The 19,082-nt window shown below is 43.5% G+C and overlaps 1 protein-coding gene across 1 annotated transcript in view; it reads left to right on the top strand.

Moving 5' to 3' along the window:
- The window catches only part of KALRN (kalirin RhoGEF kinase), a 681,131-nt gene that overhangs the window by 290,241 nt on the left and 371,808 nt on the right, over positions 1 to 19,082 (top strand). Inside the window, 1 exon segment of the mRNA XM_006154563.3 lies at positions 17,573 to 17,764. Coding sequence (XP_006154625.1) covers positions 17,573 to 17,764 — 192 coding nt within the window.

Here is a 19,082-nt window from a genome sequence, read left to right as displayed (position 1 = left end):
AACCATCATCTTCTCACTGTCCATAGGTAGAGAAAGTCCTTCTATATAATATATTTCTCAACTGGTTTAAGACAGCTAAAGATTCTTTCTGTTGCTTATAGTTGCAAGTTCTCAATCCTTGTTTTCGGCTGCAGCTTGCGGGTCCAGAGGCCACACGCCCGACCCGGAGAGGCAGCTGAACGCCGGGCAGAGCCCCGGGTGGGGGGCCGCCTCCCACCGCCGCCTCGCTCAGCGCAGGTCCCGGGGTTCGTTACATGTCTTTCTAATCAGGGGGCTGGGAAGCTCTGCTCTCAGTGACCTGCTCTACAGCAAGCAGTGTTGCCTTCACCCAGGCCCAGGCCTTCAAGACAGCACTGGGAGTCCACAGTGTCTCTTGCATGTACCTTTTGGGATTCTGTGAGATTTTTCTTGCCCTGCCAGATTCTGGCCAACTTGTTCTTATTCCTTGCATCTCTGTCCACATCACTCCATCATTGGATTTCTTTTCTAGTATCGAGGGTGGGCTTATATGGACTTAGAGCTCCTAGCTTGGCTTTCCTGACTACGAGGATTGTGGGTATAGTCAATGGTCATGAGCGATAGTTCTTGGCCCATGAAAGTTAGGAACATTCAAGAACTCCAGATAACGAGGTGAGTGATGGGATGCAAGCCTGAATGCCATGATCCTTCTCTGTCTCATAGTCAAATCTCTGACAAGATTTTGATTTCCTGCAGTTCCTATTCTCTGAAGAAATGTTCTAGTAGTTGATTTCTTAATTTCCTAAGAAGGGTAAATGGGGAGAGAATGTTCCCTCTTTGAAAGTGGGGATCCTGAGGTCTCAGAGGCATAGGGTCTCAGCTGGCAGTCCATGGTAGCAGTCCTTAGTGGATGCCTGGTGTCTCTTCCATCCTAGAGCAAATCTCTCAATGCACTGACGGGGACCCAAGTTGGGATGGGTTTGTAGGTGGCCCTGTTCTTAGTGTAGTCTCCGTCTTCTCGTCTTTCTTCTCTGCCTTCTTCATACCCACCCCCTCTACTCTACACACCAGACAGCCACTATCTGGGATTTATCCCTCAGTGAGGACCAGAGCTGAACTCTCTGACTCCCAGGCTGTGTTCCTGGGACAGATGGGCCGTTCTTCCTGGAGAGCTGTTAGCCACTTCTGTTTCCCTCAGCAAGCCTTCCATCACCAGCACTTCATCACCCCTGGCACTGTTTCTCTCTTAGTTCCTCACCAAGTCCCCTCTCCTCATCCTGACTTCTAAATCAATACCTTTGTCCACGCCATTCCCCTGCTTGGCAGAACACTCCCTTTGGCTTCACATTTTAGACTTTAAAATTGGCTCAAAAGTCACTCACCAGACAGCCACTATCTGGGATTTATCCCTCAGTGAGGACCAGAGCTGAACTCTCTGACTCCCAGGCTGTGTTCCTGGGACAGATGGGCCGTTCTTCCTGGAGAGCTGTTAGCCACTTCTGTTTCCCTCAGCAAGCCTTCCATCACCAGCACTTCACCCCTGGCACTGTTTCTCTCTTAGTTCCTCACCAAGTCCCCTCATGTCTTCCTGACTTCTAAATCAATACCTTTGTCCACGCCATTCCCCTGCTTGGCAGAACACTCCCTTTGGCTTCACATTTTAGACTTTAAAATTGGCTCAAAAGTCACTTCTTTCTGAAAACTTCCCTAGGCTTCTGCATCTTGCCCTCATGGCTCCTTTACCCAGTATGCCCTCAGCATTATATCACCAATTTGTACTCCTGCCACAGCTCATTTCCTCCATGTCCTTGGAGAATGGACTGTTCTACATAATTTAATTTTATAGAGAACTGAGACTTAACCCTAAATGCGTCACACCGAAACTGCAGATTTCATTTTCACTCATGGTAAACCCTCAAATACAGCTTATACTTTCCAAGCCTTATGTGCAAGAGCATTCTGAACATAATTCACCCTTCTCCTGGTGCCTCGGGGCCCTCGGCAGGTTCTCCGATTCCAGTAATGAATAGAAACACTCCCGGGGCTTCTGCACAGCCTGAGGTTTTCCTTTTCTACTTACTGAGGGTACCTCTCAATACTGCAGTGTGGCTCTAGGGTGTGCTCTGAGGGACTGATCAGGGTCCAAAGCCCCTAGAGCAGAAAGTGTCACTCCTCGCAGGCACCAAAACAGCCCTGTGCCAAATAGCTACATTATTCTTAGGTAACGATGACAATTTTAACAGCACACCTGGGAAAGGTGAAATGTGAGTGAACTAGGCTTTCTAAAGCCACACCGTGATCCTCGCCTCTGAGTGAACCAGTGAAACTAGAAGAGGGAGGAAGATTCTTCTAGGTCTGGACCTTTCCATTTATCCCTCTCCCTTTTCAACATTGCATTTTATTTTGTTAATTTTTATTTGAAGGGCCTCAATCCACATCAGCTTGTCAGTCTCATATATGGAGACACCCAAGGACTGGAACCTTGCTTGTCACTCTGCGCTCCAGTCAGCACTATGCTGGGCTCCTTCAGACTTTTGATATTTATAAGGTGATGAAGAGAAGCCTTCCAACCAAAATGTACAGCCCCACTGCTGACATAGGCTCTCAGAGCGTTATCCAAAAGCCTGCCTCCCTTTTAAGTATTTTCAAATCTGACAAGTCTCTTACTTCTGACTAGGGAGGAAAACGACTTGGGGTCGTGAGCATTTTATGCTGGCATTATGCCCAGGGAGAAGAATTTCTAGAATTTCAAAGATGAGTATTTTTGACTGCATCTTTTTATTTTATTTATTTAATTTTTTGCATATATATGTCCTGCCAAAATCATGTTTCTTCTAAGTGATGATGAGCAATGTCATAAAGTCCAAACTAAGAAAGGTAAAATGTCTGACTGGGGCTACAGAGAGATTGGACATGCTTTCTGATTGCTTTCACTATGGTTGGTCTAATGTTAGTGTCTTCAGTATCCCCACAACTAAGACATGCACCCATCTCTAAGATAAGTACATTTGGAATAAAACTTATTTATATTTCTAACTGCAATCACAATTTCATTTGTCATTTCCCAAACATATATTGGATTCTTATCTCTCCCTTTTAAAAAATTCTCTTAATTGTATTCTTCAAGTTTTGAAGAAATTCCTGCTTGTTGTAACAAGTAAAGCATTGCAAAAAATACGTTAATAAAATGCCAATTATGCCTGCACTCTAAATCCCCAGTGTACCCTCCCAAGGTAATCACAGTTATCTTGCATATGTTTCTTCTTACAAGTAACAAAAATAAGTAAACATATGTAATACAAAATTTTCTGCTTATTTTTTGGGGATAATTTTAAAAGAATGCCTTTATATTTTATATTTTAAGTTATTTCCAATTTTTACTATAAAATTATCACATCACTTTAGAACAATTGGAAAATAAGGAAAGAACCACTATTAATATTTATTGACAAATTTCTACTTAGTACGAAAATACTGAGAATGTTTTGCTTCAGATCAAACAAATGTAAAGTTCAGATTAACATCCACTATCCACCAGCTGTGTGAGTGTACTCACATTCTTTTACTTTTATACAAGCCTCAGTTTTCTAATCTGAAACAGTATACTAAGGTAATCCACCACATAAAATGTTTATAAGTTGATCCAGAACAGCCAACCATCATTCTCAGTAGTGTTTTTCTTGATAGATAATAAAATTAGAACCATACTTTGGCTTATACTGATTTCTTCATTTAATAGTACATTAGGAACATTTCCTCACATCATTAAATATTCTTTTTTTTTATCTTTTGTTTTTTATGAGAGGTTTTTGCTTATAGGGCGCTTGTGCTCGCTAGACAGACAGAGAGAGACATAGAGACAGAAAGCGAGAAATCACCCCCCAGGGGGGATGGTCACGCCGCAATCCCTTCTCCTCCATTCTCCTCTCGGGATCTTGGGCACGCACGCACACGCACCTGGCGTGAGTTCTAAGCCACCAGGTCCAGGATGCGAACCGCGGTCAACTACATGGGAATCCAGCGACATAGCCATTACGCTAACTGCTGGTTCCCACAACATTAAATATTCTTCAAAATGTAGTCCTAGTGACTGCATGATCGTCACCAGAGTGCAGAGCACCATTCACCTGTTGGACATATTCGTCAACTCTAGTTTTCACTTTTATAAAACACAGTTACTATATTTAAGCTACTAATAAGCAAAGCATTAAACTGGTCACAGTTCTTGGTCCTCCTGAGTTTTTCTGGTCTTCAAAACCTTTACCATCCATTTAAATACTGTAGCCATTGTATAGACTAGATTTCTTTCACTTCAGAATTTCAGCTCAGAATATAAATTAGTATAGCTATTATAGAAAACAGTATGGAGAGTCCTCAAGAGACTAAAAATAGGACTGCCATATGATCAGCAATCCCACTACTAGGCATGTATCCAAAGGAAAGTAAATCAGTGCATCATAAAGATACCTGCACCCAGGGACCAGCAGTTAGCATAATGGCTATGTCGCTGGGCTCCCATGTAGTTGACCGCGGTTCACGTCCTGGACCCGGTGGCTTAAAACTCACACCGGGCGTGTGTGCGTGTGTGCCCAAGATCCTGAGAGGAGAACAGAGGAGAAGGGATTGCGGCGTGGCCATCCCCCCTAGGGGGTGATTTCTCACTTTCTATCTCTCTGTCTCTCTCTGTCTGGCGAGTGCACGTGCCCTATATAAAAAAACAAAACAACAACAAAAAAACTCTCCAAAAAAAAAAAAGATACCTGCACCCCAATGTTAACTGCAGCACTATCTATAATAGCCAAGATATGGAAGCAATCTAAGTGTCCATCAGCAGATAAATGGATGAAGAAAATGTGTGTATACATGTATATATGTATATATGTACAGGGGTGTATATGTGTGTGGGTATACAAACACACACATGTGTGTGTGGGTATACAAACTCACACACGTCTATCTATCTATACATACACACACAATGGAATACTATTCAGCCATTAAAAGGGATAAAATCTAGTCATTTGAGATCAAATGGATGAATCTAGAGAACATTATGTTAAGTGAAGTAAGTCAGGTACAGAAAGAGAAATACTACGTGGTCTCCCTCATATATGAACACTAGAAAAAACTCCCTCATAGAAGTAGGGAGATGCGGAATGAATACTGGGAACGAGGAAGGATGCAGGTAGAGAATAGAGCGATGTTGATTATTGGAAACAAAATGGCAGGTAAGTAGAAGGAACAATGTCTAGTGTTCTAAAATACAGTGGGAAGAATGTGGTTAACAGCTTACTATTTATGATGATACAAATGGATGAGGTGAGGGTATACTAATTTCTCTAATCATTACACATTTTATTCAGGTGCTGAAAAATCACATTATAGCAGTTGTTATGTTCATAAAAATTATAAACTTCAAAGTAATTTCAGCCCCAGCTTTTTGTACTGCCTAGATGAATGGCTACAGATGAATGGCAAAGTCATCTGGAGAGCTTTAAAACATGCAGCTGCCAGGCATGCCCCAACCTCCTCCCAGCACACCCTGATTTAAGTAACCTGGAGGATGGCCTGAGCATAGCACTTACCTCCCAAACTCCTTCCTCTACCTCCGACCCACCCTGTGAGGACCACAGGATTGGATGATTCGTTCAGCCTCCTGTAATCTGAAGGATTTTCAGAAAAACACTGTCAGTAGAGGAGTTAAGTTGTAAGGTCTCTCTCAACGGAGCATTGTCTAATGGTTAATGGTCTAAGACAGTTGTTCTCACCTGGAAAGCAGTTTTGTTACTCACCCCCAAGAACATTTGGCCATGTCTGGGAACATTTTTTGGTTAGCGCATCTGGAGAAGGAGTTGTCGCTGGCATCTTGTGAGTGGAGACCAGGGATGCTCATAGGACATGCCCTGCCTTTGTTTCTGAGGGCTTTGTTGCACAGTGCCCCACACTAGGTGGGTTAAAACAACAGGATTAGTGTCTCACAGTTCTTGTAAAGCCAAGATGAATGTGTTATCAGGGTTATCTCCTTTCGAGGGCCATGAAGAGAATATGTTCCTGGTCTCCCTCCTAACTTCTGGTCATCTGCTGGCAGCTGTGACATTCCTTGGCCTGTAGCTACACCACTCCCGTCTTGGTCTTCAAGTTAAATGACACCCTTCCTGTATGTTTGTATCTTTATATAGCATCTTTTCATATCTACAGAAAAGGGCCCATAGTCTGGGAAAGTGGAAAGTGAGAAGGAACATCGTCTTTAGGGTTAGTGGCCTCTGGGTGCTCTGCAGTCAAAAGTTGTGGGCTCCAAACAGGTCTAAATAGATGAAGGCAGCCCTGGACCCACAGGGCTATTGGTGACCAAAACCGGACACAAGGACTAGACGGTAACCCAGAAGCACTGTGCTAACTGGTGGAGACATAAGCGTAGACCAAACCCTCTGCTGCTCTGGTCACATCATCATCTGCCCACATTCCCCTGGGCAGGGCACAGCCTTTTCCTCTCTACCCTCTTTAGGAGCAGCACAGAAGAGAAAAATAGATCCGCCAGGCCCACAGTTCTCAGCAGTATTTTCGAGCCAACCGTCTTGTCTCTCCAAAGCCCTGCCTTCTCCTTCTCACACCCACCACCTCCCACTGACAGCCAAACATAGAATATGGAAAACAGGAAAAACAGCAACACTGCAAAGTTACATCTTTTGAGAGAGAACATTACTGTGGGTACATTTCCCCCCATATCTCTTGAATTGCCGAATTCTGCAGCAGGTGGCCCTTTTCTGTTCCCTAGGGATGCTGTCTCACCAACTGTTTGTTTCTTTGGCTTCAAAAGTACCATAGGAGGATGAATTTCTACAGGGTCAAGGCCACTGGTCTTTCTGTACATCCATGTCTGAACACTTTTATCTATCTACTCCACTTTCAAACAAACAAACAAACAAGCAATGTTTGGGTAGTGGGTTTATAGGAAATGTGGATTCAGAGCTGGTAGATGTGGCATCTACCCGATGGCAGAAACTAATGGAGGCTGGAGACTTGCGGCACCAAGTCCATCTCTCTCTCCCTCACTGTCTACCTCAGTTTAAAAATGTGTTTAACCACATTCTTCTGTTGTGGCTTTATGTTCCCCTTCTTTATTTTGCCAGTTTGAATGGAATGAAGGAAAGATGGGAGGAGGCGGAATAGCCAATGTGGTGGAGATGGTATTGTCAAATGCTGGGAGGTGTCCGTTGCTTCCCAGCAGTAATATGAATGCCAGCTCCTTCTGTGTAGAGGTGGGCAGCCCTGGACCACAGGCTGCATCTGGGGCCTGTTCAGTGAACAGGGGATAAGAGGCCCCCCTCCGTGGTCATCAGGGTTTTGTGTCTCTGCGTGACACTCTCCTGGTTTGTTCTCCTAATTGCTCAACTCTCTTTACTCTCTCCTTGTCCCTCTGGTTTGTCCCAGGCGGCAGCTCTGGGCCAACCCCTGGCCTCTACTTTGTGCTTCGGTCTAAGTGCCAGCTCTGGCTCTCCCAGGCCTGGCTTCCTGCCCTCTTCCTGCCTTTCACTGCTCTGTAGGCACTGGAGGAGGAAGTGGGGAGTGGTCAGGTAAGAGTCCTTTCCTCTTTGGTGTCTCAGTGCCCTATGGATGTCTGTGTTTTCTAGAATCTGTTCTGGTCTTTTCTTTCAAGATGTTTTCTGCCACATCATACCCCGTAACCTTTATTGGCAACCTCTAGGATTGGCCCAGAAACAAGGTGTCTTGTTGTTATTAATAGATAACATGCTGACAAGTAATTCTCATTATTTCCTTTGCTGTTGCCTGTGACTTAATACTCAGCTTCCAATCTGTACCCAAGAGGGAATACATTGAAATCCCTTTAAGGCATACTATATAAATGAAGAAGGTTATTAAGAAATAGAAAGATGGGAACCAACAGTTAGCGTAATGGCTATGTCGCTGGACTCCCATGTAGTTGACCGGAGTTCGCGTCCCAGACCCGGTAGCTTAAAACTCATGCTGGGTGTGTGTGCGTGCGTGCCCAAGATCCTGAGAGGAGAACGGAGGAGAAGGGATTGCGGCATGACCATTCCCCCTGGGGGGTGATTTCTCACTTTCTGTCTCTATGTCTCTCTCTGTCTGTCTGGCGAGCGCACGCGCCCTATAGTGAAAAACTTCTCAAAAAAAAAAAAAGAAAGAAAGAAATAGAAAGAAAAGGAATCAGTAAAAGAACACCTAGCCATAACAAAAACAAAAAACAAACAAACAAACAAAAACAACCCTGCCATTCTTTCCTCAGAATTTCTAGGCTTAGGTACATTCTTTTTTTTTTTTTTTTTTTTTGCTATAAGGTGCATGAGCTCGCCAGACAGACAGAGACAGAAAGCAAGAAATCACCTCCTGTGGAATGGTCACACTGCAGTCCCTTCTCCTCCATTCTCCTCTCGAGATCTTGGGCACACACAACACGCGTCTGGCATGAATTTAAGCCTGCAGGTCCAAGAGTCGAACCGCGGTTGACTAAATGGGAGTCCAGTGACATAGTCATTACACCAACTGCTGGTCCTGCCTAGGTACATTCTTAAACATACAAAGTTAGTGGTATGATTTGAATGTTTTCCCCTCCAAAACTCATGTTGAAATTTAATTGCCATTGTAACCAAATTTAATTGTTTCTGGCTACCTTTCCTCTCCCTTCCAAAGAGGTGTTTAGGCCATGATGGTTCTCCCTCATGACTGGAATTTATATACTTAAAGAAAGACTAGTTTGGCCCTTCTTTGGCTCTTCTGCCTTCTGCCATGGGATGACAGAACAAGAAGGCCCTCACCACATGCTGGGCCCTTGATCTTAGACTTTCCAATCTTCAGAGTAGTAAGCCAGAAAATCTCTGTTCATTGTAAATTACCTAGTCTCAGACATTCTGTTAATAGCATCAAAAATGGACTAAGGTATTCAATGCAGAAAATAAAACTTTACTTAATAAAATGTGGAATTCTGAAAATATACCATGTAGAGGAAAAGGTGCTGAAGCCTTTTAGATATCAAGAGGAAAAAAAATCTCCCTAGCAAGTAGAAATGTGTATGAGAATGGACAGGGTGATGATTGCATATGTGAGTATGATACAGTTGTTAATCTCAGCAGCCAAGTTATCTCTTTTGGGAGGTATTGACATCTGCAGTAGTTATTTTTGGTATTAATACCAATTAGTAACTAAAGATTTATACAGCTAGTCTCCAAATTAAGGCACATCTGATGAGGACTACTCCTTATATACTCCACATTTAGACACAAACGTTACTCTAATGAAGGCAACTATTGTTTCCGTCATTCAGGACACCTAGGAAGATATGGTGCTTCCAGATGATCTAATGCAGTGGGTTATTCCATCCCTGGTGCACAGAAGAAGTTCTTTCCTTTCCTCCTCCTCCTCCTCTGTCATTGCCAGAGTCTGTTTTCTTCCTTCCCTGGAAAAGTCAATGGGTGAAGGAGAAATATGTTCCTAGGACTCCCAGATGGGAACTATAAAGCATTATCCCATATCACCTTTGTTTATTATATACAACATGCTACATCCATTCTATATTATAAACATATACACTCACCTGAATTTGTTTATTTTACCCTGGAAACCTAACCTCCATTTACATGGGAGATATCATCCCAGAAATAAATGGAACTGGGAAATGTGGCTTACAAAGGATCTTTTGGATTGTTAGTCATTCTTAAACTGGAGACTGCCTACATTGGGAGATAAAGGAAACATCCATGTCAAAGCCTTACTACTGACGTTGGGCTGCAGAGTTTTGAGGTTTAGTGAATATTGAAAGGAGAGTGTTGAAACCACAAGTACATTGATGAATAGTTGAGATAGAAAAGGTAAGTAATGTAGGACTCTTTTCTTCAAAAAGAATGCCATTCTCTCTGGAAGGTAATACATACACATTGGCAGTGTGTTGTAAAAAATAAATAAATAAATAAAACCGTTGCATTATGAGCAATTACAATGTTGTAATTTGAAAAGCAAAGGCAAAAGAGTGAGTATAATGTGAAGTAATAAAGAAATAGGGAAAATATATCTCTGTTTCTCTGACATGAATCCCTTGAAATCTGTTGGAATTTTATTTTTTGACCCATACATAATGTGGTTTATCTTGGCTAATGTTCTTTGAGCACTTGAAAATGTGCCATTTTGCTGTTTTGAGGCATTCTGTAAATGTCAATTCAATATGTTTTATATGAAGGAGCCTCCAAAAGGTTCATAGACATGTATATTATGAAAAAACTTGCATGATTTGAAAACATTTTTTTAACCAAATAAGCTTGTACTTTAATTCCATTTTTCTATAGGAACTTTTCTAAAGTTCCCTTATATAGCCACTCAGCTTTCTCTTGATTTGTAGTCTCATGCTATTTTTTTTTTTTTTGGTCTTTTTACTTTTAATCTATTGGTATCTTTATACTTAAAGTACTTTTTTTATAGATAGTATATAGTTGGGACTTCCTTTTTTTTATCCAGTCTGGTAATCTCTGCCTTTTAATTGTGATATTTTCACAATTTACATTTAATGTGATTATTGATAGTTTAAGTTTAAATCTATCATCTTATTTTTTCTATATTCCATCAATTTTTTGTTGCTTTCCCTCTCTTTTTATGTCTTTTTTCTATCGAGTATTTTTATGATTCTCTTTTATCTTCTTTGTTGATTTATTAGCTATAACTTTGTTATTTTGACAGTTGCTTTAGGGTTTACAATATTTTAAGGTATCATAATTTGCCTTCAAGTGATGGTATAAGAAGCTTACCATAGTATACTTGTAATTCTCCCTCCCTGGAATTTATCCTATTGATATGTATTTATTTATTCATGTGCTACAAACCCTTTACTGTTACTATTTTTGTTTAAATATTTGGTTATCTTTTAAAGAGATGTACGTAATAAGAAAAAATGTAAATATTTGTGTAGGTAGTTAGAATTTCCAGTGCTCTTCATTCCTGCGTGCGGATCCATATTTCCATCTGGTGCCATTTTCTTTCTTCCAGAAGGACTTTATTCAACATTTCTTATCATTCAAATGTGCTAGTAAGATTCCTTTCATTTTTGTATATGTATAAAAAAAAAGTCTTTATTTCACTGAGGTTTTTGAAAAATACATATGCTGGGCATTGAATACCAGTTTGACTATTTTTTTTTCCCTCTGAGTACTTTAAAGATGTTGCTTCACTGTCATTTTGCTTGTAGTGTTTCAGATGAGAAGTTTGTCCTATATAGCATGTCCTTTTTTTCTCTAGCTGCTTCTTTTCTCTCTTTCTCTTTTTTTCACATGATTTACTTTATTTTTTTTTCTCTATAAGAGAGTGATATGGAGAGAGAGAAGAAAAAGAGAAAGAAATAGATAGATATCTTTGTTAGGGTCTCATTGTGTTGCAGTCCTCCTGCCCCAGCCTCCTAATTAGCCAGGATTACTGCTACACACAACCACGCTTGGCATGTTCAGGCTGGCCTGGGAACTGAACTCATGCCTCTCATGTGACCTCCAGTCTCCCAAGCAGTGGTGCTATCTTTGCACCACCACAGCTGGACCTTGATTTGATTTCTATGTGTGTTGGTGTATTTTCAAGCCTGCCCCCTGGCTCTATGATTCAGCTCGGGAGTTGGAAACCATACCTGTTTTACTGGAATCCTTGAGACAAATTATCCTATTCTGCTTCTTTCCTGCAAAGAAAACAAAAAGTAGTGGGCCAAAGCTGCAGTAGAAGGATTATAAATTAGATTTAAGTAGGCCAGCAGGCAGCATGGTGGTTAAGGTCCTGGACCCCTACATGTTCAATCACAATTTAAACCCCAGACCTGGTTGCTTGAAAATCATGCTGGACACATGTGTTTGCACACCCAAAGTTTCTAGAGAAGAATGGAGGAGAAGGGATTATGGCATGGCCAATTCCCAGGTGATTCCTCACTTTTCCTCTCTGTTTCTGTCTCTCTCTATTAAGTGCATGCACCCTATGGCAAAAATAAAATAACAAAATAAAAATAAATTTAAAAATTAATAAATTAGACTTAAGGGCAGAGTATTCTAGGACATTTTTCCTGATTGACACAGGGATTCTGGAGGCGGGGACTGGAGACAGAAGTACAGGAACTGCAGCCAAATCTCTGGTTTAGGGACTCTGGTTAACATAGGTGCTACCTGAAAGTCCCACAGCTGAGGGATGTATATCCCAATGCTCATAACCCATTTTTGGTGTTTCAATTGGGAAATGTCAGTAAGGATTTAAGTCCAAGGCAGAGGCTAGGAGGCTTAGAAGCCAGAGAATGCCACTGACTGCACTTAAAACAAGGTCAGTCTCTAGTCCTGGGGCAGATGCTATTGTTGATTACGTCAAAGGTGAGCAGAAGCCAGTTTGGAGGAAATGATGGAGCCCAGTGTAATTATTTGGTAATATTCTACTTGATTTGATATTCTCTAAGCATATTCCCATTTTTAGGCTACACTAGGAAATAGGATAAATTAAGTAAGATTGAACATAAGTTCTAGCATGTAGGATCTTGTACCAGGTAGTTGATGAGGGCCAACTCTTGAATATCAAGATTGGTAAAGATCGATGTATTTTTTTAATCTTTCATTCATTCATATTTGTGGGGCACTTGTCCAGTGCCAGTCACTAAGGGAAAAATATGAAAGACATTATCTGTGCCTATGAAAGGTAAATATTCCCATAGAATATGTCAGGTACCATGGAAGCTGTCAATGCAGTCACTCTGGGAGCCTGGAGCAGGGTACCTAAGACAGCCTTAGGAAGGGGGTATGAAGGTGGCCTTCCTGGAAGAAGAGTCTTAAAAGGTAAGTAATAGTTTGTCAAGTAGAAAAGCAAGGGGAAAGGTATCTCAGGGAAAAGAGTAGACACAGAGAGAGGCAACCGTCAGTGCTATGAGTTTCTGGAAATGCGAGCAATGTATTTCACACCCTGTTTGTAGGACAGTGGCGTGAGTTGAACCTGAAAGGGGAAGCAGGTACCAGATGAAGAAAGGCATTGCATTCCATGCCAAGGTGTTTGCTCCAGAGGCAGTGGAAAGCCACAAGTTTTAAGAAAAGAAATGTGACTGGATCAGGACTTGAGAAGGTCTTTCTGGTAGTAATGGAGAGGAGGACCAAGTGCAGCTGAAGCAGGGAGCCCAATTTTTACTCACTCCACTGCCCTCCCAACTGCCTTCATTCTCTTTTTCTCTGTAAAATCTGTGGTCTAGCTCTTCCCTGCCTTATCCAATGGAATCTCCAGTTTTAGTCAGGCTGACTCAACTTATTCATACGTGCCACACACACTCATTCTCATCTCTGTGTCTTGGTCATGCAGCAAGCATTGGTGAGTGCCTGTTGTGTACCAGCCCCAGCGCCAGACATGTGAATAACTAGCGGTGAATAAGACTTGGAATGTGCCTTTAAGGAGCTCACAGTCCTGTAGGAGACACCAGGGAGACATGGGGTTACCCTGGAGTGTGGCAATGGCTGTGGTATGGGATAAACATAGAGTACCCTAGGCCCAACAAGAAGAGAATCCTGTCTATGAGAACCTCTCCTCTTCTACTATATCTTACCCACCCTCAGACTTCTGCCAACATTCTGTATAGAGGCAGGTATTGTAATGGTTCAGGGCTTGGGCTTTGAAGCCAGGTAACAAAGTTTTATTCCTAGTTCTACCATGTGCTAGTCACATGACCTTGCCAGAAATTCTTCATGCCTTAATTTATTCATCTGTAGAATGGGTCTGATGGCTGTGTCAACTTCGGAGGCTTATTATGTGGATTAAAGGGGACAGTGTATGCGTAAATGCCTTTAGAATAGGCCTTGGCATATGAAAACTACTCAACATCTGTTGGCAATTATTTCCAGTTTTTACTTATTTTCTTTTGAGCACCTACATCATGTCAAAAAACTTCAACCCCTGACTATTTATTATATTGCTTACCCCATTTTATGTGTTGTCATGTTATTTCTCTCAACAATGAATTTATTCTTAGGCAGACACTTTTGTACTTCTGAGATATTTACACAGTTGGGACCAACAGTTGGTGTAATGGCTATGTCGCTGGACTCCCATGTAGTCGACCAAGTTTTGAGTCCCAGACCTGGTGGCTTAAACTCACGCTGGGTGCGTGTGCGTGAGTGCCCAAGATCCCAAGAGAAGAATGCAGGAGAAGGGATTGTGGCATGGTCATCCCCCATGGGGAGGGGGGGGGTGATTTCTCGCTTTCTGTCTTTCTGTCTTTCTGAGGAGGACACTCAATTATAGTACAAACCTCCCCCCCCCAAAAAAAAGAGAGAGATTTGCAAGGTTAGTTGCATATTAGGGGGAACACATTCATCCCAATCTTTCCAAGACTGAGGAGTCTGGGGACCCAGGACTTCTGTGGTAAAGTCAGGGCAGATAAGTGGGTCATAAAACAGTCACTTGAGTTTTGCTTTTTTATTTGTGTGTTATTGGTCACAACCTAAGTTGCAAGGCTGCTGAGTTTGACTTTGCCACAAGTTTTTATTTATTGTCTAGAACATATAAAGTTACAATCTCTAGGTTTCCTTGGAAAGTCCCGAGATTCCTTTGGATTTTTTTCCCCTCCACTGGGCACATGCACTTGCTGGAGAGAGACAAGAGAGACAGGAAGAGGGGAAAAAGGAGAAGGCACTCCCATGGGGAATGATCACATTGCAGTTCTTTCTTCTCTATCTCTCTCTCCTTTTGGGATTTTAGGCATGCACCAGGTTTGGGACTTGAACCACATGGTTGACCATGTGGGATTCAGCTGTGTCATCTACCATGTGACTAGCTAGCTCAAGATTCCCTAGGATTTATGGTAGAAGATTTGAATGAGAAACTCTCTCCCATCAGCTGTGCTTATCTCTACTAGAAATTGCAGACAACCCCATTGGAGCTTTCCTGAACCTGACCTTATACCCAGAAGTCTCCCCTTGCCTGTCATGCCCCATCTCTTACTCTGTTTCCTTCATGACCCAAATGACTTCCTTCATTTGCCTTCCAGGGTTAACATGCTCTTCTTGAACTCAGTGGCAAAGCCTCTTTTCTCACAGGGAGATGCTCTGTTTTCCATGAATTTCCAAGTTGAGGCCAAACAACTTTTTCTCCCTTTCTGTGCCATCTGGCCAGCATTGGGCCGACATTTTCCCTGGACAGTAGCTTTTCAGGCAGCAGCAGGCAGCATTCCTTAAGGACCCCTAGGGCCTCTCTCTGAATTCTAAAAGCAAGCCATGACAAGTGTTTGCTGATGGCCAGTCCCTCTCCTCCAGATTCTGTGCCAGTACAACTAAGAGGCTGAGTCAATAGACTCTGAAAGGTTTGACTCTAGTGTTTCCAAAGACTGGACAACAGACCATCACAGACTGCATGGCGTGAGCATGCAAACTTAATTTAGAGACTAGAAGTCAGATCAAGCTGTCAGTTGGTTGGATCTTTCTGAGGGACAGGAGGGAGAAATCTGCCCTGTGCCTTTCTCTTAACTTCTTGTGGTTTACTGGTAGTCTGCCATTCCTTGTCTTGTAGATACATCTCCCAATCTCTGCCTTCATCTTCATGGAGATCTCCCTGTGTGTGTCTGTCTTATCACATGGTATTCTTTTTATTAAGACCCCAGTCATATTGGACTGGGGGTATACGACTTTATCTTAAGGTAACCAATTACATCTGTAATTATCCTATTTCCAACTAAAGTCATGTTTTTGTTTTTGTTTTTGTGAGGTTTTCACTATAGAGCGTGTGCGCTCACCAGACAGACAGAGAGAGACAGAGAGACAGAAAGCAAGAAATCACCCCCCAGGGGGGATGGTCACGCCGCAATCCCTTCTCCTCCATTCTCCTCCCGGGATCTTGGGCACACACGCACACGCGCCCAGCGTGAGTTCTAAGCCACCGGGTCTGGGAAGCGAACCGCGGTTGACTACGTGGGAGTCCAGCGACGTAGCCATTATGCTAACTGCTGGTTCCCCTGAAGTCGTGTTTTGAAGTGCTGGAGTTAGGACTTCAACATGTGAATTGGAGGAGTGGATACAATTTAGCCCGTGGCACTCATGTCTCAGGTGAATGCAGAGATCCCCAGGGACTTGTGGTGGCCACTTGTGCACAGGCAAAGCAAAGGCTTTATAGTAGGTCATTGCTCACAAATCCCTTCCAAACCTCCACTCATTTCATGTTTGATACTGACTGCTTCTGATTCACGTCGCCAACAGTAAACACTAGTTTCCCCCAGAGGGGAAACTAGGGATGTTAAGAACTATGGAGGTTGGGCAGTGGCACAACAGTAGTGTGATGCTCTACAAGGCAGCACCACATGGGAGGGTTGCTGGTTCCCCTCCAGAGACCTCCCGAGTATGACAGGCACATGCATGCCCATCTTCAGGGAGGCTGGGAGTGGATCAAGACATCAGGACCCCATTAGGAGTGCTGTATCTGTCTCTCTCACTCATAGCATAAATAAACTTTATACACATTTGTGTGTGTGTATGTACACACACTTTTTTTTTATGTATATTACATACAGACACACTCCTGAGTCATCAGCTCTAAGTCAGGGTATATCAGAGTCTTTAAAGAGAAGCCTGCTGAAGTAAAGTTGTATCTATAACATAAACCATAAAAACTCTCGAGAAAGTATTGAGGGACCAGGTGGTAGTACAGAGGTAACACAACTGGATCACATGGAAAAGGTCCTGGGTTTGCATCTAAGGACCTTCCTGAGCATGTCTGTGATCCAGGCTGTCTGAGACTGGGGGGGTGGGGGGGCTCATGTTGTGAATACACTGTGGGGGTTTCCCCTCTCTCAGGGAATAAGCAAGGTCTTTTAAAGAGGAGTGAGCCCCATCTTGATGATTAATAAGTACTAGTTGGTTGTCTTTCTGAATACTCTGGAGGATGCCATGGTGTGTACAGACAGGGACTGGAGGAATCTGCGTGGGTGCGTGTGTGTGTGCATGTGCCTGCAGTAGCTTATCATAAACAGAATCAACAGACTCTTCCTCAGCCTTCCTGCAAACACAGAGCCCTTGCTGGGCTCTCATGGAATAGCCTGCATCTCCTCCCTCAAGCTGTGGTCTTTCTTCTGTCAGCTCCCTGGAGGTGCTGGCCCCTTCCCTCCAACGAGATAGCTCTGTTCCAAAAGATAAACACCAGTGCTCACAGGGAACTTGGGGAAAAGCAAAGCAAGTCTCTCCGTGTCTCCCTGGTGTTCTCACGTGGAAGCACAGGCAGGCTATCTTTGTGGATGCTATTTCCGACTCTGGCAGTTACAGTCTGAGATGTGAAGGCACGAGGATGGGTCTCCGTGAGGGTGGGAGACATGGAGATTCTTGCAGGTCTCCCCACTTCTTTGCAGGGACCCTGCACCTCTGAGAAGTCCCAGGAGCAGAGGGGACGCCTGGCTGGTGCCCGCTTGTGCCGAGCAGCGGGCAAGGCTGCTAGCTTGCTGCGAGGCAGTGTGCCAGCTCGGCGCACAGCACCACCGTGCCAGATCAGGGAGCTGTCGGCTCCGCGCCTACGCCCCTCAACTCCAGCTCGGGGGAGCCCCCGGGTGGGCTGCGGGAAGGCGCGAAGCTCGTTTCCTGACTGCAAGTTGACTTTGCCTCCCTGTTGTTGCTGGCAGAACACGTACACCAACGCAGACAAGCTCCTAGAAGCAGCGGAGCAGTTGGCTCAGACGGGGGAATGTGACCCGGAGGAGATCTACAAGGCAGCTCGACACCTGGAGGTGCGCATCCAAGACTTTGTGCGCAGGGTGGAGCAGCGGAAGCTTCTCCTGGACATGTCCGTCTCCTTCCACACACACACCAAAGAGGTAAGAGGTGCTGAGACAGGTCATTCAGCCCTGGCAGGGGCCGGTAGACTTCTTAGTTACACATTCCCCCAAGGTCCGAGCAGGGTGCTGAGTGGCCTGGAGGTTCCTAAGGTCCTCACCTTAGTGATATTAACAGTTTGCTCATGATAACCTGCCTTTAGATCTCTACTAAGACGGGGCAAAATTTTATCCCCTCATCTCTAGTGGGGAAGGGAGGGCCATGGAGACAGGTGGTTTGGGGTATCTGCTAAGCATTCAGTCTGCAGCCGGAGAAATTCGGGGAATCCCTAATATAGAAATAGTTACCACAAGCAAAAGTATAAGGCATGCACAGACGTTTTCCCAACCTCACACCCAGTTTCTCTCGGTTGCTGTCTTCTGTCAGAAACCAGTCCTACAGAACTTGGACCAGACATCTTTGTCACCAGCAAGGAGCATATCGTTTGCAAATGTGTTCTGTGTTTTTGTTTTCTTTTTTTAAACAGGGGCTTTAGTCTTCTTAACGAGGTCTAGATGAGGGGATGTTAAAGTTGGTCCTCACTTTGCCTGAACGTGGGGTGACCTGCTGTGGAAGAAGGGGACCAAGGTGCCCTCCATGCAGGCAGAAGCCAGCTGGTTGAAATCCCAGCCTGCATCTTCCACCAAGGAGAGAAAGAAGAGGGCAGGGTTAAGCTAGGTTGCTGGCAGGGCAGAGGGGCCCCACAGAGAGGAGGAGGGCTGCAAACCTGTGATTGCTTTTCTTTTCTGATTAATGTGGACCACTCTGAACTTGAGTGACCAGTAAGGAGGCACATTTCACATCTTCTCTAATAACACCCTTGGCAGATGAACTCATTAGGTGTCTACAACTTGTGTTCCCCCAGGAATTCATTTTAATAGCATATTAATTAAAGTTTGATTGCTGCTCAGGAAAAAAAAAAAACATTAACTCTACTTAATTAAGTTGATTTTTGATATTGGGAATGCAATAAGAAGCTTGATTATTACTACTTCACAGGCTTTTCTGACACTTTGGGGAATGAATGAGAATCACTGTGACACCTATCAGACACATAAACAGATAATGTTTTCTAAGCTGAGATTCCCCAGGCAGATGAAAGGCTGGAGAACTTCCTGAGACCAGCTCTGTTTCCTTTCTATGGAACCCACAGCCACTCCCTGATAATCTGTAGAGCAAAGGATCAGCTTTAATCCAGGGTTTCCAGTTGGTTGTCTGCTAATTGTTGCTCACCCAAGTCTTAATGATGGTCTCAAAACCCAAAGGTGTATGTATTCCCTTTTAATTATGAGCCTGTGGGTAATAGAACCAAGCAGGAAT

This window comes from Tupaia chinensis, unplaced genomic scaffold (genome assembly GCF_000334495.1).
Source record: "Tupaia chinensis unplaced genomic scaffold, TupChi_1.0 Scaffold000415_1, whole genome shotgun sequence".
Taxonomy (NCBI): domain Eukaryota; kingdom Metazoa; phylum Chordata; class Mammalia; order Scandentia; family Tupaiidae; genus Tupaia; species Tupaia belangeri.
Note: the sequence above shows the minus strand (reverse complement) of the source record. Positions and strands in the feature narration are given on the sequence as shown.